At 45.5% G+C, this 22,986-nt stretch overlaps 1 protein-coding gene across 1 annotated transcript in view; it reads left to right on the forward strand.

Annotated features, from left to right (window-relative positions):
* RAB31 (RAB31, member RAS oncogene family) overlaps nt 1-22,986 on the forward strand; it is a 293,231-nt gene that overhangs the window by 230,257 nt on the left and 39,988 nt on the right. The window contains exon 4 of the mRNA XM_085607336.1: nt 13,798-13,869. Within this exon, the coding sequence (XP_085463462.1) occupies nt 13,798-13,869 (72 nt within the window). The remainder of the gene's footprint in view (nt 1-13,797; nt 13,870-22,986) is intronic.

The following is a 22,986-nucleotide window of genomic DNA, read 5'->3' on the forward strand; positions in this document are numbered from 1 at the left end:
ACCCTCCTCTGCAGGGTGTGGGATGTAGGAAGCAGGCAGACGCGCTCCAGACATGGGCCGGAGGCTGGGAAGTGGGAGACATATGGAGGGAGAAGCACACCATGGACAGAGAATACTCATTTTTTTCTGCGCCGCATGGCCTACACACTCGAATAGATAGAATATTTTGTTCGCAGAAGTTACTGGACACATTTGGGCAAAGCGTACTCGGATCATAATCCGATTGAGGCCACATTACTTTGGGGGATGGTTCCGACGCCCATCCCAACATGGAGATTACACCCCCCATTACTGGAGGACTCAGTGTTCCACAATATCTCTCTATGGTCATAAGCCACTACTTTACTGAGAACACAGATACAGCTAGCAGTAGGTTGGAAAGTAGGCTGGGCACACTGGAACAGGAGGCGGTAACGAATGACGTGAGCAAAACAGAGTTGCAGGAACAGCACGTAACACACGCTGAGCTTTTGGAAGAGCTCCGTGTCCTAGATTATCGCTTATACTCCTAGAAACAGCATGTGAATGCGGATAGGACGGGCCCCTTGCTTGCTAGGATAATTAAAGATGCACCACCAGTATCTCCCATTCTTGAAATAGCTACCCCGAGCGGAGATGTGATGTGCACCCAGTTGGAAATTAATGCCGCTTTTCGGCGGTATTATGAGCAGCTGTTTGTGTCCCCAGACGAGGCTGGGGAGGGGGAATATGAGGCGTTTTTTGAGAGATTGCAGCTCCCAACGTTAAGTGATGAACAAGCAGCAGAATTAAAACGGGCAATCACAAACATGGAAATTAAAGCAGCGATTAAAGCCCTTCCCCGTAACAAATCGCCGGGTAATGACGGATTGCACATTGAATTCTATGCAGTTTATTCTGAGTTGTTGGTTCCCCGACTACAGGAATTGTACCGGGCAGCACTAAAGGATGGCTCCCTTCCACTCACTACTCTACAGGCGATGGTGGTCTCCCTTACGAAACCGGGTAGGGACAGCACAGACATGGCAAGTTATAGACCCCTCTCACTCTTTAACACGGATTACAAGATTTTTAGTAAACTATTGGCAACTAGGCTATTGCAATATTCCCCCGGATTGATACACACTGATCAGTGTGGATTTGTACCAAACAGGAGTACGGCGCTCAATATTCAGAGGCTTCATCAGGTAATGTCCCAGGTGCCTGCGGACGCTGCTCCGCGGGGCTGCATTTCTTTGGATCTGCGTCAAGCGTTTGACTCCCTACACTGGGACTATATGCTGAATGCGCTGCCTAGATTTGGGATGCCGCCGGAGTTTACGAACTGGGTGAGACTGTTGTATACAAATCCAATGGCAAGGGCTCGCACGGGGACCCACATTTCACACCAATACCAGGTAGCGAGGGGTACTAGACAGGGCTGTCCGCTCTCGCCCTTATTATTCATTTTAGCGCTGGAACCTCTATTGCACAAACTACATGTAATGGCAGGCCACAGGGGGAAAAACACATAAATGGGGAGGTGCATGTGGTCTCGGCATATGCAGACGATATAATTTTATTTATTAACAATCTAGATGAGGTCTATGACCCTATACAGGCGCTTTTTTCGGGGTTCAGAAACTTTCGGGACTTACAATCAACGAGTCATATGTCTTCTTTTTTAATGACGTAACGAGGACCGAACCAATTAGATTCGGTGGTTGGACGTTTCAACCCGCGATGATTACTTTTAAATATCTGGGTATCCAAATATACCGGGACGTGGAGGATATATTGGATGGTAATTTGACTCGCTCTATTACATCACTTCGAAAGCAAATACGGTTCTGGACTTCCTTACCGATATTGGTAGCTGGGCAGGTAGCCATAGCTAAAATGGTGATGCTGCCAAGACTGTTGTATTATTTCCTTAATCTGCCCATTATGATTCCACTTCAGACGTTTAAATTACTGGACACCCTGCTAGTTGAATTGATATGGGGTTCAGGACGTAGGCGTATAGGGCTTTCTAAGCTACAATTAGCCACAATGCAAGGGGGTATGGGAGTCCTTGACATGAGAGCTTATTGCTATGCAGGCCAGCTGCAATAGTTGGTGTACTGGATAGCAGGCTGCAACCTGAGAGAAATATCCATGACTCCCCAGGTGTGGGAACGTGGGGAACTGCATGTACTACTGCTACCAGGCAGCAAAATTCCGCTGACAGCGTCGCCACTTTTGCGGACGGCTCTGCTGTATTGGAAAAAGGCCATGCATTATACTAAAATAACAGCGCCCTACGCCCCAAACATAACCCTGATGGACCTTCCATTTCCATCGGGAAGGGTGACTCTTAGACATATTGAGGTATGGGTAGAGACGGGTGTGTCCACGATAGGCGCTTTCTTCACCAATGGTACATTGATGAATCACGACACATTTGTACAGGAGATGGGGGTAACAGATTGTTTCTGCTACATGCACACATTTCTCGCTATATCAAAATGGTTTGGACCCCGGGAGGGGAAGAGCCACTGACCCATGCACTAACACACATGCAATACTTGATGGGTGCTGGCAATCATCTGACGAACTGGTTGTACCGGGGTATCCGCACACACACATCCGCGTCACTACAGTTGACCCGAGATAGGTGGGACACAGATGTTGGCCGTACACTCACGGATAAGGAATGGGGGATGCTGTTGAAACACCCATGTAAGGTCTCTAGAAACCCGAAGTTTACCTTTATCCAGCTCATGATTGTACACTGTGCGTACTTAACCCCCCACAAGCTCAGCCTGATGTTCCCAGAGGTGTTAGGCGATTGTCCCCGCTGCCACTTCCCAAATGCCGGTTTACTGCACATGTTATGGGACTGCCAGAGACTCCTGCATTATTGGTCATCAGTGCAGGAACTAGTAAATAGTGTGGCACCGACGAGGAACATTCGGTCATTGGAATGATGAATTTTAGGACTAGGTCTCAAGGGGAAGAATTCATGAACCTTGCACTGATCTTGCACTGATCTTGGCAAAAAGAAATATGACCATGAGGTGGAAAGCTACCAGACCGCCCCTGTTTTTAGACTGGTATAATGAAGTGGTGTGATGGGGAAGGGCGGAGGGAGCTGAGCTTCAAAGAGAGGAACAGAAAGGTATGCAAAAGGTACCTATCTCGCTAGACTGGAATGCAATGATGGAGGAATTTGTGGCCACAGAACTACAAACATAGAATTAGAATGTATAGTCCGGGGATGCAAGTATTGTCAGATGGTAAAGAAAGGGTAAGAGGTGGGACAGTCTAACTTTATGTGTATTGCTCATGTCATGGACTTTATATGTGAAGATATGTATCACTGTGTCCCCATGAGGGATAACCACATGCCATGTATGAAAATGTTGGTTTGAGCCGTGGGGGGGGGGGGGGGGGGTGGGGGTGGCAGATTCTTTCAATTTATTTTGTTCCTGCAAGAATGAAATGTTCATGATAAAACTTATATAATATTTGTATTATTGTGAAAATCAATAAAAATATGTTTTAAATAATAATAATACACCTCAATAATTGGCCTGTGATCATGTATAATGGGCAAGTTTAGATAAGATAGGTGAGACGAAAGAGGGACCGGGGAGAGGGAGGAGGGGACTATTACTTTTATGTGAATAGGGATATGCGCATTAATCTTCAGTGTGAGCGATTGTAAAGTGTGGTTGTGAGAGGTTGTTTGATTTTTAACCAACGTAATATTATCTTGTGGGTCTTTGGATCCAGCTTAGTAGTTCATGCTGCTCCTAGCTAATAGCATGTTACTTCCATGCATATTGAAAGACTAAACAAACTAGAGTTTCAATGAATAAACACTGTAAGCCATACAGCCAATCAAATGTGGATATTCTAAGACTCCTCTGCTACCTGATATTCTGTCTTAAAGAGGAGCAGGGAATCAGCTATCATCTTAAACAATATTATAATATTTGGATAAAGTAAACATATACATGCTGCTTTCTATTACGTGCTACTTCAAACAAACAGCATGATGCTGTCTTAAGATGGTCAACCCCAGCTGCTAGAGTAAGATCTTATAAAAGTGCAAGATAGATAAGGCACCATTGTCTTAGGTTGGATCATTTTCCTTCACTTTTCCTTCACTTTTTAGCTACAATCCATATCTGTTAGAAATCCTCAGGAATCTACCATCTTATAGTTTAAAAAACTAAACTGGGTGTCACTTTAATAGGTAATCTCAACTACTATTGAGAAAATGCTAGGTTAGTGACCAAATAGTATGGGGTGATGTAGGGACAATAAAAACATGTACCAGGAACAGCATGTGGAACAACAGGGTGACAGCAATAGACAAATGAAATGGGAAACCCAGCATAATCAGAATGGGAAAGATATTCTGTCAATTCTGTTCTTCTTGAGGCATGAGTCAGTCTCATGCCTCCCTCCGGTGTTGTAATGTCAGAATATTATATCTTTGTTGCTGTGTAGTCAGAGGAAGCTCAATGATGGATTGAGAGTACAGGCTCTATGTCAATCTGGTGACTGGCTTGTTGCATCCATTTGCCCCTTAGCCTGCTTTTGGCCTTTCTCCTCTGCAATGGGAGGTGTACAGAGCGGGGCAGATTTCCTGCTTCAGACTTGCAAGAGACTGGATCCTCATAGACACTTTATCCCAGGCCTTCCCTTGCAACTCTGCCAGCAGGTTGACCTGCAGGTGCTACTGCAGCTGAACTAAGGTGGAGGGAAATGGAGTCACAGCAACTTATTTCAGAAATGAAAAATCAAGGAGTTGTGTCTCTGCACTTCACAAGGAATTGGGGCCTTGGTTCAGTTGTGTACCTGAGATAAAGTATGTAGAGCAATGGAAGAAGTTACTTCTGAAAAGTTCACCACTTAGGCGGAATGGCCAGGGCCGGACTGGCTACCGGGCTTTCCTTAATAAACAATGCAAAACAAATCTTTTTAAAAAGTACGCTTTAAAGTTATTTGTTTTGCATTGTTCATTTAGAAGCACCGGCAGCTCCCCAGCAACAAAAACAGCCTCTCAGCTGTGAACATGGACTGCCACTCCAGCAAAAAATGCCCAGTAACCAGTCCGGCCCTGGGAATGACAGCAGAAGGAGTGGACAAACTGGCGAGGCACTCCTCCGCATGGAGCACCAGCTTAAAAAAACGTCCCCAGTGCGTCAGCCCACCTAACATAGTTAGTCTCTTTCTTCCTCCTTTTTGCCTTTCATGAGCACTCACTTTCAGGCTCATGCATCAGCTTCAGCTCCACCATGGAGACAACAGGAGTGAAGCTGTTTCGAAGAGCATGAACCTCCGAGCTCTGGGAGTGAAGTGAACTGCTACAGACTCCATTTTCTCGCTTTGCCAGGAAGAGGATGTCACTCTCCCAGCCATAAAGCCAACAGCTAGAAGCTGAACGTTGGAGAGACACCCACAAGCGGACAATGTCCCTGCAGTGCCGTATGAAGAACTAGTTCTGGGGCGGGCAGAGAGCTGACCATCCTCTAATCTCAAAAACCTCCCGTTCAATGTTGTCCATCTGACAATCAAACACTTCCTCATATTCAGCTTACTTTGTATAGCTATTCATCACATGTGCAAGCAACCCAGAAAATGCCTTCAAAATATTTCAGAAGACGTTCGTAAAGTGAGGGTGCACAGAAGAACTGAACACGAGAACTGATGCAAGTCCTAAGGGGAAGCTGAATGAGTAACCCAACCCCGGTAATTATGAATACCTGAATACTGTTAGCAGCTGTCCATTATTTCTTGTGCTTCTCCTCATTCTTCATTGTGAGGCAACATGTGGCATATTTAGGTCTCGTCTAATCAGCGCGCAAGCGTTGCTTAGGAGTGACCTCTTGTAATCGGTCAGCACTTTTTGGAAAACTAGTGCATGTACTGCACTGTTTCCAATGAGCGCTCGTGCATGTACGGCATCCACCTTGTGGGAGCGAGCAGCTTCACCATCTGTTTCCAATTATCGTGCCTGCGCCGCGCTTGTTAATTGGAAACAGATGGCGATGCAAGGTAGACGCCGTACATGCACGAGTGCTTTCAGCGTGCTCCATCCTTGTACTTTAGCCCACAACACCAACATTCACAAATCTACTTATTCCTCTTTGGATCCCCATTCCAGTATGCCCTACTCCACCAAGGACCCGCCTGCTTTTAATTTTCAATCTTTTACTCCAGCAGCCCCAACTTAGTTGCGCCTGTTCAGCGCCACTTTCTTCTTATAATAAACTGTTGTTTCGTCGCCATCCGCAGTTGCTTCAGCTGACACCCGTTTTTTTATGTACTTCTCCACAGCCTTCTTTCAGCACTTATCCTGTTCTCCACCCCTATTCTAGCACTGAACCACTCCCTTAGCTTCCTTCAGCATCCGCCTCACGCCAGCACCCCTCCTACCCAACAAACTGTGTCCCAGGACTAACTTTCAGCAGTTTTACTAAGCACTCATCAGGCACTCGCACACTACACATTAGAACAGAGATTCAGTTTCAAACCGATGAATATCCCCCCCACGCTCCCCCCCCCACAAATATACTATGGCTACAGTCCCCACAGAAAAGAGATCTTATGGCAGGAAGTGAATGACTTTTATTTTCCATTTGACTTGCAGTGAAGCGACGGATATTTTTCGAGCGAGGAAGTAAAACGGGGATATGCAAACGTTTTTGTCAAAGGCGAGAGAGCATTATATCTAAATGGCAACTTTGTATTTGTACTCTCATTCAGTCCCCGCCGCCACACTTAACCCTTTCTCTCTTAAATGCTCTCGCCCCGTTCCAACAGTCAAAACCCCACCCATCCTTCAGCACGCCTCAACCCCTACACCAGCCCACTCCTAAACTCCTCCGGTGTTACTCCATACATACACTGGCTTCTGTGCAGTGCTTAATTTGTGCCGGTGCTTGCCGGTGCTTAGCACCGGCACCTTTTTATCAGCACCGGGTCTACAACTTACATCAACTGCATGACTGCACTGCAGTCGCCCTCATCGCCTCTGGTGTCACTGCTACCTTCCTCACCCTGACAGCACCTTCATGGCATTTTTCCAAGCCTCTTCGTACGCACTAGCAACATGAAAAGAAATATTAGCATTGCAAAAACTCTAAAGCTAATTATCTGTAAAGATTTTCTCAACGAAAAGGTGTATTTTGTTTGAGAAGTTAAGCAGTACATGAGATTTAGGAGCAAAGCAAATTGAATTTTGGAAGATCACATTGCTGAAAGCCCTGGCCGCCTTCGCCTAATGGAAGCAGATCACGTTCATTTGATTATTTTCAGCCCGATAGCATTTCACCGAACACCACCTGGAGCGGGCCAGATTAAGCCGTGATGCCGTTTATCTGTGCCGTGTTATTGCCTTTGACTATCGCCTCTGTAGTGCATGTTTGCTTTGGATTTCCATTTAGGTAAAGATTATCCTTATTAATATCAAGCGAAAGCAGTTCCTTTGCGGCAGACCCAGTACATTCGCCCAGAAGCCTGACATGTCGCCCCCTTCGTTAAGGTCGCTCGGATCCTGTTGGGGAAATATTTGCTTTATTTAACGGAAAACCTTCCTTGGCCCAAGCTGATTCCAAACAGCGTCTCGTGTTACCGTACAGGAGACGATAGGACTTTGCTTCCACAAATACATCAATAACGCTGGTACATATGAAAAAGGATTTGATAAGTGATATGTTACATGATCGTGTTTTAGCGTGTCACACTCGTAAAGACTGTCTCCGGAGTCCCTCCGTGAAGAAGAGTGCTGCTGTGCTGTGCTGCACTCAGTGCTGAGAGAGCGAGCGAGGTCAGCCCGATAATAAATTAATCTCCACAAGCCGTTAGCTCTGCCTACTGTCCTTAAACACTGGAGTGGCTGGCAGTGCACTCATGTGGCCTGCACGTGCTGCTTAGAGTCTGCTGGCTGAGCTAGTAGCGGTTGCTGATGGCAGGCTTCTACAATGTTTCAATTTGGCCTGGGAGATTGATTTCCCCGCTTTGCGCTCTGAGACCTGACTTCACGTCGTGGTAGTGCCCATTGCGTGATACAGGCTGGCACCACGGGGACTGAGGTCATGTCCTGCTACCTTCCGCTGCTGGATTTTGTTGGAGTAGGCTGATAGTGCCTCTCATTTTGCAGTAATTTCGAATCCTACACAGCGCGGCTGTCTGCTCGCACCGGCCGTCACATTGCGCAGGTGCAGTATGTTTAAAATCATGATTGACCCTGGCGCCACAAATTCAGTATTTGCTGAGGGTCAGAGAGACGAAGTGAAGTTGCAGCGGCTGCCAGGACTCTGTCACTGCCTGGATTCACCAATGAGCTGCGTGGGAAACCCAAATTCTCGTGAGCCGCGGTCTTGCCTGAGCCTGCCCTTGTATGTTCTACGTTGAAGTAAGTGAGTCCCCAGTCAGTACTTTATGGCTGCAGTGCACCCTGTAGTGTGTGGTGTTAAATAATTCCTTTAAAGGCAGCGCGCCTGCAGGCAGCTGTCTGCAGTCAGTGGGTGCCGGGTGTGTCACAGTACTGTAGTTCAGAAGCCCTGGCATAGCTGCAGGTGAGGTTGCCAGCAGGGCCGGCTTTAGTGCTGGTGGCGCCCTGTGCGACAATGTTTGTAGGCGCCCCCCCAATGACCACCTCCACCACGGATTCTCTCACTAGCACCCTTTAACAGTGCCCAAGTCACCATAACCACACTCTCTCAGATGCATTGAATTAGTTATATAGCGCCACTCATACCAGTGTAGGGTGTCCGAGCACTTTGCATCACACACACATTACACAGAGACAATCAATCATACGTGTGTAAATCCGTGTATAGGAAATGATACATAAGCGAAAGGACTGAAAGTGTAGGAGTCACATGTCATCCATACTGGTAGGCAGTATAGTTTGAGTGCTTGGTGTGGAGAAACACAAACGCAGAGTCGAAAATAAACAGAATAGTTGGGAGTTTTCTTTAATAATAAGAATCGATTTCTAGCCAAATTAACCCTTGTTGCAACATTAATCAATGTTCTAATAATGTATACTTTGCGGTGTGTATGCAGTTCTGGGATGAAAGTTAATAGCTCACTATTCTATATTAGGACTTTAAGTTATAAATTGCAAGTAACAAAAGGATGTCTCTTTTGAAAGCAGTAATCTGCTGATCTGTTTACATCGTATGCACTCTGTAATCTACTTGGTACACGTTCTTTGCAGCAGGCATAGTAACCCTCTGTACTAACTTCACCTAAGTCAAAACCTCAACTTTACAAAACACTGATCTCTCTCCAGGAAGATAATTAATCACACGAGTTTTCTTGACATTTATGTGAGGCCTGGTAATTGCAGGTGGAAAGAAACGCTGCAGCAGGTGCTTCAAAAGCTTTATAAACTTTCAAACACAGCGCCCCAGGAAGCCAGCACCCGGTGCGGTGGCACCGGTCGCACCGCCCTAAAGCCGGCCCTGGTTGCCAGCCGCGGGCAATGAGCAGATGTTACTGTGTACAGCACCGGGGCATTTTGTGCCACATAGTGTAACATCAAACGACATCTTAGCGCAGTCTGATTAATGTGATGCAGCAAAATACTGCAAGGAATATGTTCTGTGTTCTGCCTCGTTCGTCACTGTGCTGCCACCATTTTCGACCGTGAAACTACATACAGTGTGACTGAACGGCATATTAGACAAACTATCTAGTCATCTAAGCATGTACGCCAGAAAATAACCCTATCTTTCAAATGACATAAGTTCAAGGATGCTCTCAGTTTGTCAATGGTGGCCACCATTATACAACATGTGGCTACCTCAATTTGGCAATGATGCTAATATCCGAAAACTGGCCACCACTGTGTCATGCCACCATTATGCCAGGGCTAGGCATTATAATGCATGTGAGTATTGTCCTTTCCCTAAATCGGCACATAGAGCATTGGAATGTTTCACGTGTCCCTTTTCAATGCACTAGTCGTATTAGCTAATTTATTCCAAAATTGTGCTTTAAATGCACTTTTAATTTAATCTTTTTCAAAATTTTCACAGAGCAGGGGAACCTCCTATCCAAACCTTACTTGGAGCAAGGCTCTCTTGCTGAAATTCAGATCGGTAATTACATCTGCCTTTCATCAGTGCCAGTTGAGGATGTGGGCGGAGCCAATAGAGAGTGGGTGGAACCAGTGGAGGAAGTGGGTGGAGCCAGGTGAAAGTGGGTGTGGCCTCCGACAAAAATTTGAGCACCTGCACTTCATATTTTTCAAATTAAGCACTGCTTCTGTGCCTTGAAAAAATATATAATAGTCACCCCTGCTTGTACTGACATTTTTAGTTTTTTACAAAACTGCAGTTCCCAACTGCAGTATTGGACCAAATGTAAGCGATATTATTTTCCAACTTCCGGTAGACCCTTCTGTCACGCCCAGCATGTACTTTGACTGTTCTTAACGTATTTCATGGGATCTTTGCTATATTTTCTTAAGTTCTCAAACTCTATTCCACTGGTCGTTCCTAGCTGGACAGCTTTGTGGGAATTTTGTTCTTGTTATAGAACTGTACTTATGTCTTCATTTACTTTGGTTTGAAAGTAAATTTTCCACAGGTATAAACTTTATATTTTAAATCCAACTATCCGCTTTAGTTTATTTAACTTATTGGCTTAGCAATGCGTATCAAACTTTTTAAAGTGTTTTACTTGTAATAATATTTCAGTGTGCCCACAGGTTCTTAAACAGTTTCTGCAATTACTTTTGTTGTTGGTGAGTGAAAGTGACATGTGTAAGTTTATTTATGCAAGCTCTCAAAACATTTATTAAATCATGTGAAATGTGCCCGGTTGGTTCCCCGTTGTGCGAAATGGTGTTATTGCGCTCCAGAAAAGAACAAACAAGCATCGGCATAGCCAATAGGTCTCGCCTTTGGGACCTTATAAGTGTTTATCCATGCAACAGTTGATGTTGTTGCACCAAGGATATTGTACTGCATAACTAAATACTTATAAGGTCCAAAGGCGAGTCCTATTGGCTATGCTAATGCTTGTTCTTTGTGCTACAGAGCAAAACTTAGGGCTCTGCCTATGATGCCATCTATGCTCGCTGACCCATATCAAGGACTTCAATCAACCAAAATGCCAGGGTTAGCAGAAGCAACCTCACACACACTTTAACCTTAATAACATTACATGAAGTGGCTTCATGTGACCTTTGACTCTGTATCTTCCCAGGAAGTGATGTCACATGACGTTTATACTGATGACAATACAACAATTGACATTGCAGAATCTCCATAATAGCTGCATAATTAATATAAATATATTGAAAAACCTGGGGGCAAATAGTGCATTTTAAGCAGTTTCACACAAATTTCTTTAAAAGTTGTAATCTCTGAAAAGGGGACTTGGTAAATATGCAAGCCTGTTCATGGTGAGTCAAGCTTGTGACACCTGCTGCTCTCTAGAAGTTGACCCATTTTTTCCCCAAAATGTTTTAAGGGTGCCCCCATATGTCAATAATCAACTTCATTGTGCCAGGTCCATCATTTTGTCATGGGTGCACTCCATAGGCCATAAGAACCGCCTTATGGAAAAATGTACATGCACTATGCCAGTGGCTGAAGACCACCATTAATGTCATCCCCAAACCATGGAGGACCTTGAATACAGCGCCCTGGCCACAGATTACTCATTTGTCAAAAAGTACATCTAGACTGCCAGGGACAGCACTGTGGCAGGGTTGCCTCCCTCCCACATGTCATGGTTGTCCTCTCTCATGTCAAGAATTACCTCCAGTGTGTTAGTATCAGCATTTTGCCATGGGTACCTCCTGTGTCATTAATTCCTCAAGGGTGCCAGTGCCCAACATTTTGTCACAAGTGCCCCATATGCCTGTCATGCTAAGAGTTGCCTCCAGTATGCCAGCACCAGTATTTTGCTAAGAATGCCTCTATAAGCCAAGGATTAACTTCAGTATGCTATGTACAACTACAGACTCACAAGCATAACACCACATTCTCACTCGCGCTTACTTACATTTACTCCCACTCATTCTTATTCTCACTCCCACTCATTTATTCTTACTCTCTTGTAGTCACTCTTACACTCACACACTCTCACTCATACATAATCGCTCACTCATTCTTACTTTGATTCACTCACTTTTAAGTATTCTCACTCACTATGGATAACTCACTCACACACATATTCACACCCACTGACTCTCACTCCCATTCACTCTTAATTTCACTCACTCATACTTATACTCAATTGCATTCCCTCTCATTCATTCTCATTCACTGAGATTCACACTTTCTCCTCACTCAGTTACACTGACTTACTGTCACTCACTCTCACCTATTCTCACTTGCTCACTCTATCCCACACTCTCTAACACTCTCTCATTGTTACTCACTCTCGCTCATGCGTTCTCACTCACTTGCAGTAACTCTGATTCTGAGCATTCATGCCCATTCACTGACTCACTCATGCGCCCTTACTAACACTCAGCCTCACTCATTCTCACTCATTACATTTCAAAGACTTGAACTCGGTCACTTTCACTCATACACAAATGTTCAGACATACAGACACACGTCTACACATATATGCTCTCTCACTCTCTCTCACAAACACACTCTCCAATACACAACACACATGCACGCACAATCCATTTACAAGCATATTTTTACTTACCTCAGCTGCCACTGTAGATCCCATTCCAGCTCCTCCTGCTCCTTTTTTATTAGCCTTATAGTGACTTATTGCTGTTTATAGTGACTCTATACACCTGGGGCTGTATTATGGAAAGTGCCCTGGGAGCGCAACGGGCATGTGTGCCTGCTTTGCACGCCCCCAGGGCACTTTGGTATTACAGAAAGGACCATAGATGCTTGTGAGGCCCTCACTATAATAAAGAAAGTGCTGGCACACATATATCGCCACAGCTATCACCAGAGGGTGTTCCCTCATTTGCATGGGGGCGTGACTCCAAGCAAATGAGGCAATCCCTTTGTCTCTGCACCCGCGTCTTATTATAGACGTGGGCACAGAGGCAAAGAAGCTGTCAGGAGGCACACTGTCAGTGCGCCCCCTGATAGCAGCCCACTGGAGGGTGGGAAAGGTGGTCCTATGGAACCCCAGATACCCCCTTGCAGGTGGGTGCCGTCACTCACTGCACCCGCCTGCAAGGAGATCTCTAATCCTCCTTAAAAGTGCAGGCAGGTTTCCGCCTGCACAGTGAAACATAGTTTGTGGCTGATTCAAATCCGCTCTGTATTTCACTTGAATGCCCTGCCCTCAGGACAGCCTGACTTCACGGCTGCCCTGGGGGCAGCATATTCAATTTTATATGGTGCACGTTCCTTGTTTGTGCTGGGCGCACCTTTTAAAAGGTGCGCCCGACACAAACAAAGAGAGCGCCGGGCATTCTGTAATATGGCCCCTGGTGTGGAAAGAAAATGATCACATCCCCTTGCCAGACGAGAGAAAGTACCATTCCACCAAATGCAGAAGTTCTATAGTTTCACTCGGGATGAGAGAACAAAAGAGCATGTTGATGCATATGGGGAGGAAGACAATGCTAGCTTACTACATGTTTGTACGGGAATGGAACACAAATTCCAGACGCCACATTGCTTCCCCGGTACTGAATTAATGACTTAACAGCCAATCAAAAAGCCACAGCCAGACATAGCATGCAGAGCTGATTTTCCAAGTACTTTCACTGTAGCCAGAACTGTTCAATAATGTTCCTGCTTGTCATGTTAATCTGCACAGCTCTGACTTTTATAAATTGTTTAATGAAGTAATACTGCATTTGTAACAGGTGAATATATTGTTTTTTAACAGTTCCACTCATTGGCACCAATGTATTATCGAGGGTCGGCTGCAGCTGTAATTGTATATGACATCACCAAGCAGGTAAAACATTATATCTACCCAATTGCCATTCATGTGCATATTTGATGCTACTTCCATTATTGCCCCAAAAATAAACTCTGTACAGCTTAAATAAATGCATTTGTTGTTGTTGTTGTACTTAAAGAAATTTGGGGTCAGATATACTAGTACTTTGTGCCATGGCTTGCGTCACGAAAGTGACTCAAACCCAGGGCCGGATTGGCCGTACCGGGCATCGGGTGTTTCCCCGGGAGGCTGGAAGCATGGGGGCCGGGTTTGCAGCGCGGGAGCTGGTTTTGCTACTGGGGTCCATTTTTGCAGCAGTGGTGCAATATCGGCCCCCAGTAACAAAAGCAGCAAGCAAGCATTTGCAGCCTCCGGGGGCCAGGCAGTGCTTCACCAGGGGCTGGTCCGAGAAAATTGCCACGGCTGCTTTGGGTTCCCAGTCCGGCCCTGCTCAATCCGGGGCAAAGTGTTGTTTTGGGACATACTGTCAAGTGCAAATCCTGATTTAAATTGGAAAGTAACCCTATTGGGTAGCATATTGGTGTTCTCATTCAACCCACCAATGAATTTTGGTGCAAAGCTCTGTCTACTAAACAAGGTAGAGACTCTGTACCAAACATTAACGCCTCTTCGAGGCAGATTTAAGGTTTGAGAAAAGTTTCCTTTTCTCAGTACTTTTCTAACTTTTCATGTGTGGTGCACTCTGCAGCAAACATACAAAGTTAAAAAAAAATTAAAACCCTTCCAACGTCCATAGCCTTTGTGGTAGGAGCAGTAGTAAAAAAACTCCCTTTATTACATTTATCTGGGGCGGAAGATAGGTTAGCGTTTTCTTGATTTTATTTTTTAAATGCAAACTTTTTTTTCTGAACTACCATTCCATTCCAAAAGGATACACAAGCCTATCAAACAAATGACCACACTCTATAAAACGAAATGCATCTCAATCACTACTTATGAGGCTGAAGTATGGGGTTTCAGTATCCAAGTACTAAAAATAATTTTATTAGAAAGCTGTTGATGGTCCGTAAGAGCACACCAACATCATTTTGCTACTCGGAACTGGGCCTTTTGTACATTACGGATCCTATTGGACTTGCCGAAAATCTGGTGTACACCGGAGCTGGATTTTTCAAGATCCATTATTATGGATTGTCTTTCCATGGCCAATACTGAGAGGATCTTCTTGCTCGGTTATCTGAAACGTGCATTTAGCCAATTGGGTGTAATAGAGTTCTTTAACGACTCCTGTAATATGACACCTCATGCAAATTCTTTAGTAAAGTCTTTATATTATTCAAGTGCCAGTGCACGCCTCAACCAGCAATTGAATCAGCGAATAGTCGTGAGTATGGGCAATGATAGTTTTTCCACCGAGCAGATTTGCAAAGAAATGTACATTGGAATAGTCTTATCGTATCTTAACTAATTTCTTTCTATTTCTTATGGTTTTATAGGATTTAGCATCCTTTTAATGATTTTGAGTGTTTTACTTAAATTATGCATTTTTACTCTATGACATTTTTTTATTGAATGTATTGTCATTTATGTGCTTTTATGATTCATCCCCCGAAAGTTATTGCCTTCCTTGGAGCTGACCGCACACCTTGAATTCAGTGCCAGTAACCATGCCTCTACGGTAACGTCCATCGTGAACGTACCGCCTTCTCCTCTCGCTATCGGTTGTGCCCTTTGCTCACCGCCTGCCTGCCTGGGATCTACCGGTTTGATTCTCCCCAGGAACCATCATTTTGGCATCTCTCCCATACCGCCTCCCGGCATTCCTCTGGACATTGTGGGCTCCCTCATCTGAAGTCTTGGTTGGTGCTTATTCAGCGCTTATGCCTATTTATCCCTTGCATTAACTGAACTTATGCGAACGATACTAAACCCACTTGGGTCCCCACTTGCTGCCACCATTCTTGCAAGCAGGCAAAATCTACCTAAGTCATGATTCTCTCAGGCTACACATTCTTTTAGTCCTGATGATGATCCCATTATTCTCTGTGGGATCGAAATGCTGTCGACACTAGCACCTTGACACTAAATTGCTGTGTGATAATTATTCCATATAAGTGCAATGGTGCTTCTAGTATGTTGTCTGGCCTAAGTATTTGTTTATGTTTTGGCCATACCATTGTGTTTTGTTTATGCCTGTGTTTTTGCTTTTCCTAACTATTGTAGACACTGCCCCACTTCCTTTATTTTTCTCATGATCTTTAATTAAATATTATGTTTTTTTATAGTAAAATCTTTGACACAGTCGTTATTATATCTCTGTGCTGATTGTTGAAAGGGACCTTATATTTTTATGATTTGCTTGTCAAATCGATTAAAGTTTATGATGATGATGAATCACAAGGTGAAAATGCAGTCCAAGCTTGTGATGACTGTTGTGACTGGTGTTCCAAGCGTAAGACCAATGGGATGGAGGATTAGTTCACATACGAAACAGAAGATTCAATATGGCTGGACTACTTACCCGTAATCTTCATTACTCCTGGTTTTATTTTCCTCATCTCATTACTTATTATAAGGTGTACCAGCGCCCCAACAATCATTCTGCTGCTTTGCCACAAATCCAACTTGTTTCTTTTTTCTTGTTTAATCTAATCTGATTTTTAGATTACTGTCCCTGACATCATACCTGCAGTCCTTATGGCACTTTAAGAATTGTCACCTTTCCCTGGCTCAGCTCAGAATCTGATTCCAGGCATTTGTCCTACTTACTGAGTCAAGTTAATTACTTTTCTTTTCAGCAGAAGGATCAAAGGCCTCTCCACACAATAGAGCCATTGACACAGTTCCTGGGAAAGGAAGGAATAGGGAGGAAATATGTATATGTTAATGAGCTTGGTACTTTGCACATGGGCTAGGACAGCCCAAGCCCACAGAAACAAAGGAGCAGGTCCAGACCTCTGGAACCAACATAGAAGGGCCTCAGCTTTAAACTTTTGGTAGGAAGAGATCAGACAGCTGTGTCAGCTAGGCGCAGAGCTGAAGCTCTCAGGGAAGCTCTTTCCATAGACAACTTGAAGTTACCATACTAGAATGTCCCAGAATACTGGACAAGAGGGTTGAGACTTAGTTGGAGTGATGATGCCGTATCCTAGATTTGGCCAGGGCTGCCTGGCTTCTAGAGCTTTTCATCCCCACGTAAAAACCCTTGCATAATATGCAAAGACACTGGACCTAGGAGCAATGACAGCAAACTTATGCCCAGCTGGAAGAAGAAGCCACCTGATGTCCCTACAAGGATGGAATTTGGTTCCAGCTGACCCCCAGAACTGTAGTTGCTGGCCCACTTATGCCACCTGGGGAACAGTTGGAGGAATGGACCTGCTAGTGGACCCTGAATGCTTCTCCTGGGACTACTTTGACGTTTGACTCTGCTGACACACAGGTGCCCTGCAAGTAGCCTCAAGGTTGTGGGACACGAGGAGTGCTGCAGAGAGGGTGTTCTGCTGGTTGACGTGGAGGGACTGTGTAAGAAACCCACACAACTGAGAGAGCAAAAGGTGACCAGGGAGAGAATCAGTCTGTCGCCGGGAGCCAGAAAGTCCTGCCCCCCCACAAAAGGCCCCCCTTAGATGACAGAAAACCTGAATAAAATTCCCCTTGTGGTAAGGGCTGGCCACCAGGAGCAAAATGAACTCAAAATTGTCCAAATTGGCCATATGGGGCCAGAGGAACCGGTCAGTGAAGTCTGGACTCCAGAGAGAAAAATAAAAAATCGAGTGCATAGCACCCTACCTATTTTCACAAAATACCCCCACGGTGGTTCAGGGTGGGTGTTTGGGTGCAACCTCAATATTTGAATTCTGATGAGAGTGGGGCACCCTCTATGAGCGTATTTATGCCCTTGCGGGCTCCTATGTCACCTGGGGCCAGCACATAAGTAAAGGGTCCCGGGGACACTGTCCCATGGGGCTAAATTGATTACATCACTTGGCTTGTTGTCCACCCACTGTGGCGTGTCTGGGAGGGGTAGATGCTGGCCTCCTATCCAGCTACCCGTACTCCTTACAGACAGGGTTAGTGCACCGTATCCGCCCATGGTTGAGAGCAGAAAAGCAACTGCTTCCGCTGGATGGGACCCGAACAGAAGAAATACTGGCTCATGTGTATCATGCTACAGGTATGTGCATGGAGAGCCCGTGTTGTTTGATCTGCGCCGCCATCAGCCGCCATCAGCAGGGGGACTGCATATCCCATAGTGCAAAGCGCCAGGGGGGTCACCAACATGTGATTCCGCTCCAGGAGGCGCTTAAGTGCAGTCCAGGGCTCCCGCAGCGCGGGAGCCCGTGTTTGATCTTCGCCACCATCAGCCGTCAGCAGCAGTGGGATTGCATATTCCATAGTGCAAAGCGCCGGGGGAGGCGCCAACGGGTGTTTCCGCACTAGGAGGCGCTTAAGTGCAGCCCAGGGCTCCCGCAGCGTGGGAGCCCGTGTTGTTTGATCTTCGTCACCATCAGACGCCAGCAGCAGGGGGACTGCATATCCCACAGTGCAAAGCGCCGGTGGAGGCGCCAACGCGTGTTTCCGCGCCAGGAGGCGCTTAAGTGCAGCCCAGGGCTCTGACAGTGCGGGACACGTGAGGGGGCGTGCCCGGGCCAAGGGCGGGCCCGTCTTCACCTGTCAGAGCCCGGAGGAGGCTGGGCTGGGACACCCCTTAACATTGACATTTCCATCAGCAATAATGGGTAAGCGCAAACAACCATGCAGCCAGGATCAGGGGAGTGCAAGAGTGAAGGTGCCTAGGAACTCTGCTTCCATCATGTCTTATCTGACCTCTGCGGTGGGGGCCCTGTATAAGGAAATCCAAAATGCAGAGGTTAAGCTGGGACTAAGTTCTGATCCCCCCGGGAGCACAACTTGACCAGATAGCCACCCTATAAATCCTGTCCCCATTGACCCGAGAGTGCTGATATCAGGGGAGGTTGACACCGTACATACTGATAGACTGGCAAGGGGCACTGCAGGCGAGGTGATCGTTGAGACTCTCAAAGAAGATGTATCTCTCCAGAAGGTCCATTTGATTTACCCAGGGAAAAGAAGGGGAAAAAAAGAACAAGTAAATCCGGCCACATATCTTTTGATTTGACCCATGGACAGGCCGGAGACTTAGACTCATGTGTTCAGTCCGCAGTTCGGAAAGTGATGGCAGATTTTTTTTAATCAAGACTGGAGCACTCTTTTTCGAACATTGTTAAAGATATTGTTGCCTTATTGAACGCTTCTGTAAAGGGGATTATGGCAAAACTGGAGTGCCTTGAGACCCAGCTAGGGGGCTTAAAAAAAATATGTAAAAACTCTTATGATAACACCATCCCCAGAGTACAAGTGTAAGTTGATAATAGTGAAGAGGGCCCCGTTACTCAAATACCATCAAAGAAAAGCCCTGAGATTACCCCCAGAACATTAGGGAGGCAGACGGGATTCTACTTGTTGCCATACCAAGATTACCCCAAGTCTTCTGTCAACGCACAAGACTCAGATCCAGAGAAGGAGCCCTGGTAGCCAAGGGGCTAATAATGTGATAAATAGTAGCAGACTTCATCTGCCCCCAGAAGCAACTCCCCTAGTCGCTATACTTACAGGGGTTCCCCCACTGAAAGAGCATAGCATTGAATCTACTATGGAGTTGATACACAAAACTAAACATTGGTGTGACCAACATTCCGATAGCAGGCTCAAGGTTTCTCCACATATCATAATGGCCAGACGAGTTGGGTGGGTGGGCCACAGACCTAAACAGATTGAAGGTGACTGCATTGTCGTTAATTTTGACAGTGCAGATATCGCGGGGCAGTTATTTAGAGATGGCCCCAAGAAGGGTCAGGGGGTCCTCAAAGCTCTGCCACTGGGATTTTTTTACCCACCACCCAAAGGGGTACAAACAGCGGGTGGAACTTCTCGGGGGCTTCAACCTTTAATGGATGGACGAGGCTATCCTACCTCCTCCTTAAACCCTAGAGAGATGATCCGCCCTGCCATGTCAAATTGGAGTATAGCTAGTGCCCCAAAGCCGCCAACCTTGAGCCTGAGAGGACGGATGAAAGTAATAGCTTAACTTGTAAAAATAGATTCCTCCCATTATACTTTTTAGATGAAAATGATTGACTGGAGCTGCCCTGCTGTCAGCAGAGCTATACCTGTGATCATGGTAAAGGGCAGGGATCAGATAATAACGAAGCTCTCAACTGCAATATCATTAGTTGGAATATTGTGGGGTTGAAGAGCAAAAAAGAGGATCCCAGGTGGCCTAATTTGTTAAAAGACTATGACTTAGTCAGTTTACTGGAGACCTGGGATATGGATAACAACTTCAGAGTGGATGGGTTTAAATCATATAGCGTTCAAGCACAACCTTCCCCATCAGGCAGAGCAAAAGGGGGCCTCTTAATGTTATTCTCACTCAGATTATCAGGGGTTCATAGGAGGGTGGATGTGGGGTCCCACAACTGTCTGGCAATAGAATGTATTGCTCAGAATTCAGCAAAACTGTTTGTTAACTTTTATAATTCAGGCGAGAGTAGCTTTTTAAATGAACATTTGGATAAATTGAAATTGTCCAAGTCACCCCTAGGCATTCAACGCATCCTGGATGGGCTTGCACAGTTCTGTATTATGATAGGTTTGGAGATAAATGTATCTAAGACCAAATTTATGGTCTTCAACCCTCCAAAGAGCACACGCCCAAACCCCTCTCTCAATGGCATCCACCTTGACAAAGTAAGGACATTTGATTATCTGGGCATAACATTGTCCGAGCAATTCGGGTGGGGCCCTCAGATGACCAAAGCACAGCTTAGGCTCACCCAGTCAGTAGGGGGGATAATGAAAATGCTCAGAACACCTGCTTTCAAGCCAGCAGCCCCTGTGGTGGAGATATACAAGGCTCAAGCAAGAGGGGCCACATTATATGGGGCGGAGCTTTGGGGGCATAGTTCTACTATGGATTTTGTGAAGCTAGAAAATAACTTCATGAGACAGCTCTTAGGTCTACCACGCAGCACCCCACTGGTTCCCCTCCGCATGGACTTGGGTATGAGGCCAATCGATCAAGAGATTGCCCTCAGGCCCTTGACATTTTGGCGGAGGTTATGGGTAACTCCCGAGCTGAATGCGTTTAAAAAAAGAGCTGAAGGAGCTCCTCCCCAGACTCAATCCTAGTAAAACACCTTGGTTGGCCCATATTAGAAGCCTTTCGAATAGGCTTGGGAGACCAGAGCTTTGGTCATCAACTGAGCTATCCTGTCCCAAGATTTCTAGGGTGGACCTTGTAAAACATTTTAGGCAATCCAACCTGCTGTCTTTACAGGAGAACGCTAAAGAGGGCAGGTTGACAAGGGAGTTTTTGCAAGTAAAGGAGGTGTACATGAAGGAATCCTTTCTGGATGCAATCCAGCCACCTATGGCGAGGAAACTGTACGCGCAATTCAGATGGGGGAATTTACCTCTGGCAGAGTACACTAGTTCATGGGCTCCGGAGAATTTGAGTGTGTGCCCTAGCTGTAAACTAACGGCTGAAACTGATCTGCATGTGCTGTTTTTCTGCCCGGCATATGTGCTACCCCGCAAATGCTGGGTAACCCAATTATGTAAAAACTTAGGATTTATTCGTTGTGCCGAGGCTTTTAGAGTTTTAAAATATGATACTGATCCTCCAATTGTATTCTCGGTATCTCGGTTTTTAAATGCCATGTGGCATACTAGGAGAGGACTTTTAAAGCATCTATAGGGGAGGATCAACTGGAGGCATCCCTTGTCTATTCTTAAAGTGTATTTAATGATTGTCCGGCTCTTTTTTTTAAAAACTGAACTTGGTAGTATGTGTTTTTAATTGTGCATACACTATGAAAATGTAATTGTTGTATAAACTTGCGAATTGTTTTTTTTTGCACTTTTATGGCCTGAACGGCCGAAATAAAGTTTTTACATACATACGAAATGTTTTCTAGAAGAGTACCGATCGAAGCAAACCACTTATCATTCAATTAGAATTATGGGCGATTTTAACATCCATGTCTGTGAACTGGCCTGCCAGAAAGAAGATTTTTTAGGCCCGGTGAACTCCCCAACTCCCCATTTTGAACACACACAGTATGGGGAATGTTTGGAGGAGCTCCTGGCTGCAGTAAATCTCTTTGAACCAAGTTTTATTAATATAGATGAGAGGACTCCCCCTTTTAAAGCAAGAGGACGGGATACAATCATTGATTTCATTTTTATCTCCCCTACCCTTCTATCACAAGTCATTTTTTATAATGCCAAATGGTCTCATTTTAGTGATCATAACCCTGTTACTCTCATCTTGGACAGGGGGTGTGGTCTCAAGGAGAAATCGCGAAAGCTAGGGGGTGATATCTGTTTGAAAACATCTGACCAGGGACGGAGACTAAAATGGGCCAAATTAATCCCGGACCTCTTCTTCCAGGACCCATGCCTAAAGTTTGGGGATAAGATCGAAACTTGCCTTGATAATTCTAGACAGGGGTCGATAGTACTTTCAGCCTTTGAAGGTATCTGTGCGCTGGTAGCAACAGACTTCACCTTACCAACAAGAACTAGGAACATTACAGGGGAGAGATGGTTTGACAGCAATTGCTCTGAAGCTCACCCAAAATTTTTTTTTTTTTTGTGTCCTCATTGCTACCATGGTTCCAATGCCAAGCCACATTAGCTTGCACATAGCTGTCTCAGTTCATAAGAACTGGCAGGGATAAGGAAAACGAGATGGAAGGTACACAATATCCCTCAGCCATTGCAGTGTCAATCTTAGAAGGCGACGAGGCAAGCGATTCCCATTTTATAAGCCACCAAGGTGAGCCCGGGCTAGGACCAGGTAGAGGCAAATCACATGGTGTAGACGGCAATGGGAGCACCATAATAGGATAATCATGGGACCCGGGGGAAAAAAAAAAAAAAACCCGGAGATCAGTGAACCCATGATAACAAATGCCAGAAAGCTCTCTTATTCTGATTGCCAGCTCTAACAAGGTCCATACGTGATGTAGACAAAACGGAGGTCTGCCATTCACTGAAGGAGGGTGGAGTCGGGTCTTTCCACTTCTTGCAGATCTCCCTTCTTGCCAACAGCACCGCGTAGAACACCAATTTTTTGGCTGC

The sequence above is a fragment of the Triturus cristatus genome, chromosome 5_2 (assembly GCF_964204655.1).
Source record: "Triturus cristatus chromosome 5_2, aTriCri1.1, whole genome shotgun sequence".
NCBI classification, from domain to species: domain Eukaryota; kingdom Metazoa; phylum Chordata; class Amphibia; order Caudata; family Salamandridae; genus Triturus; species Triturus cristatus.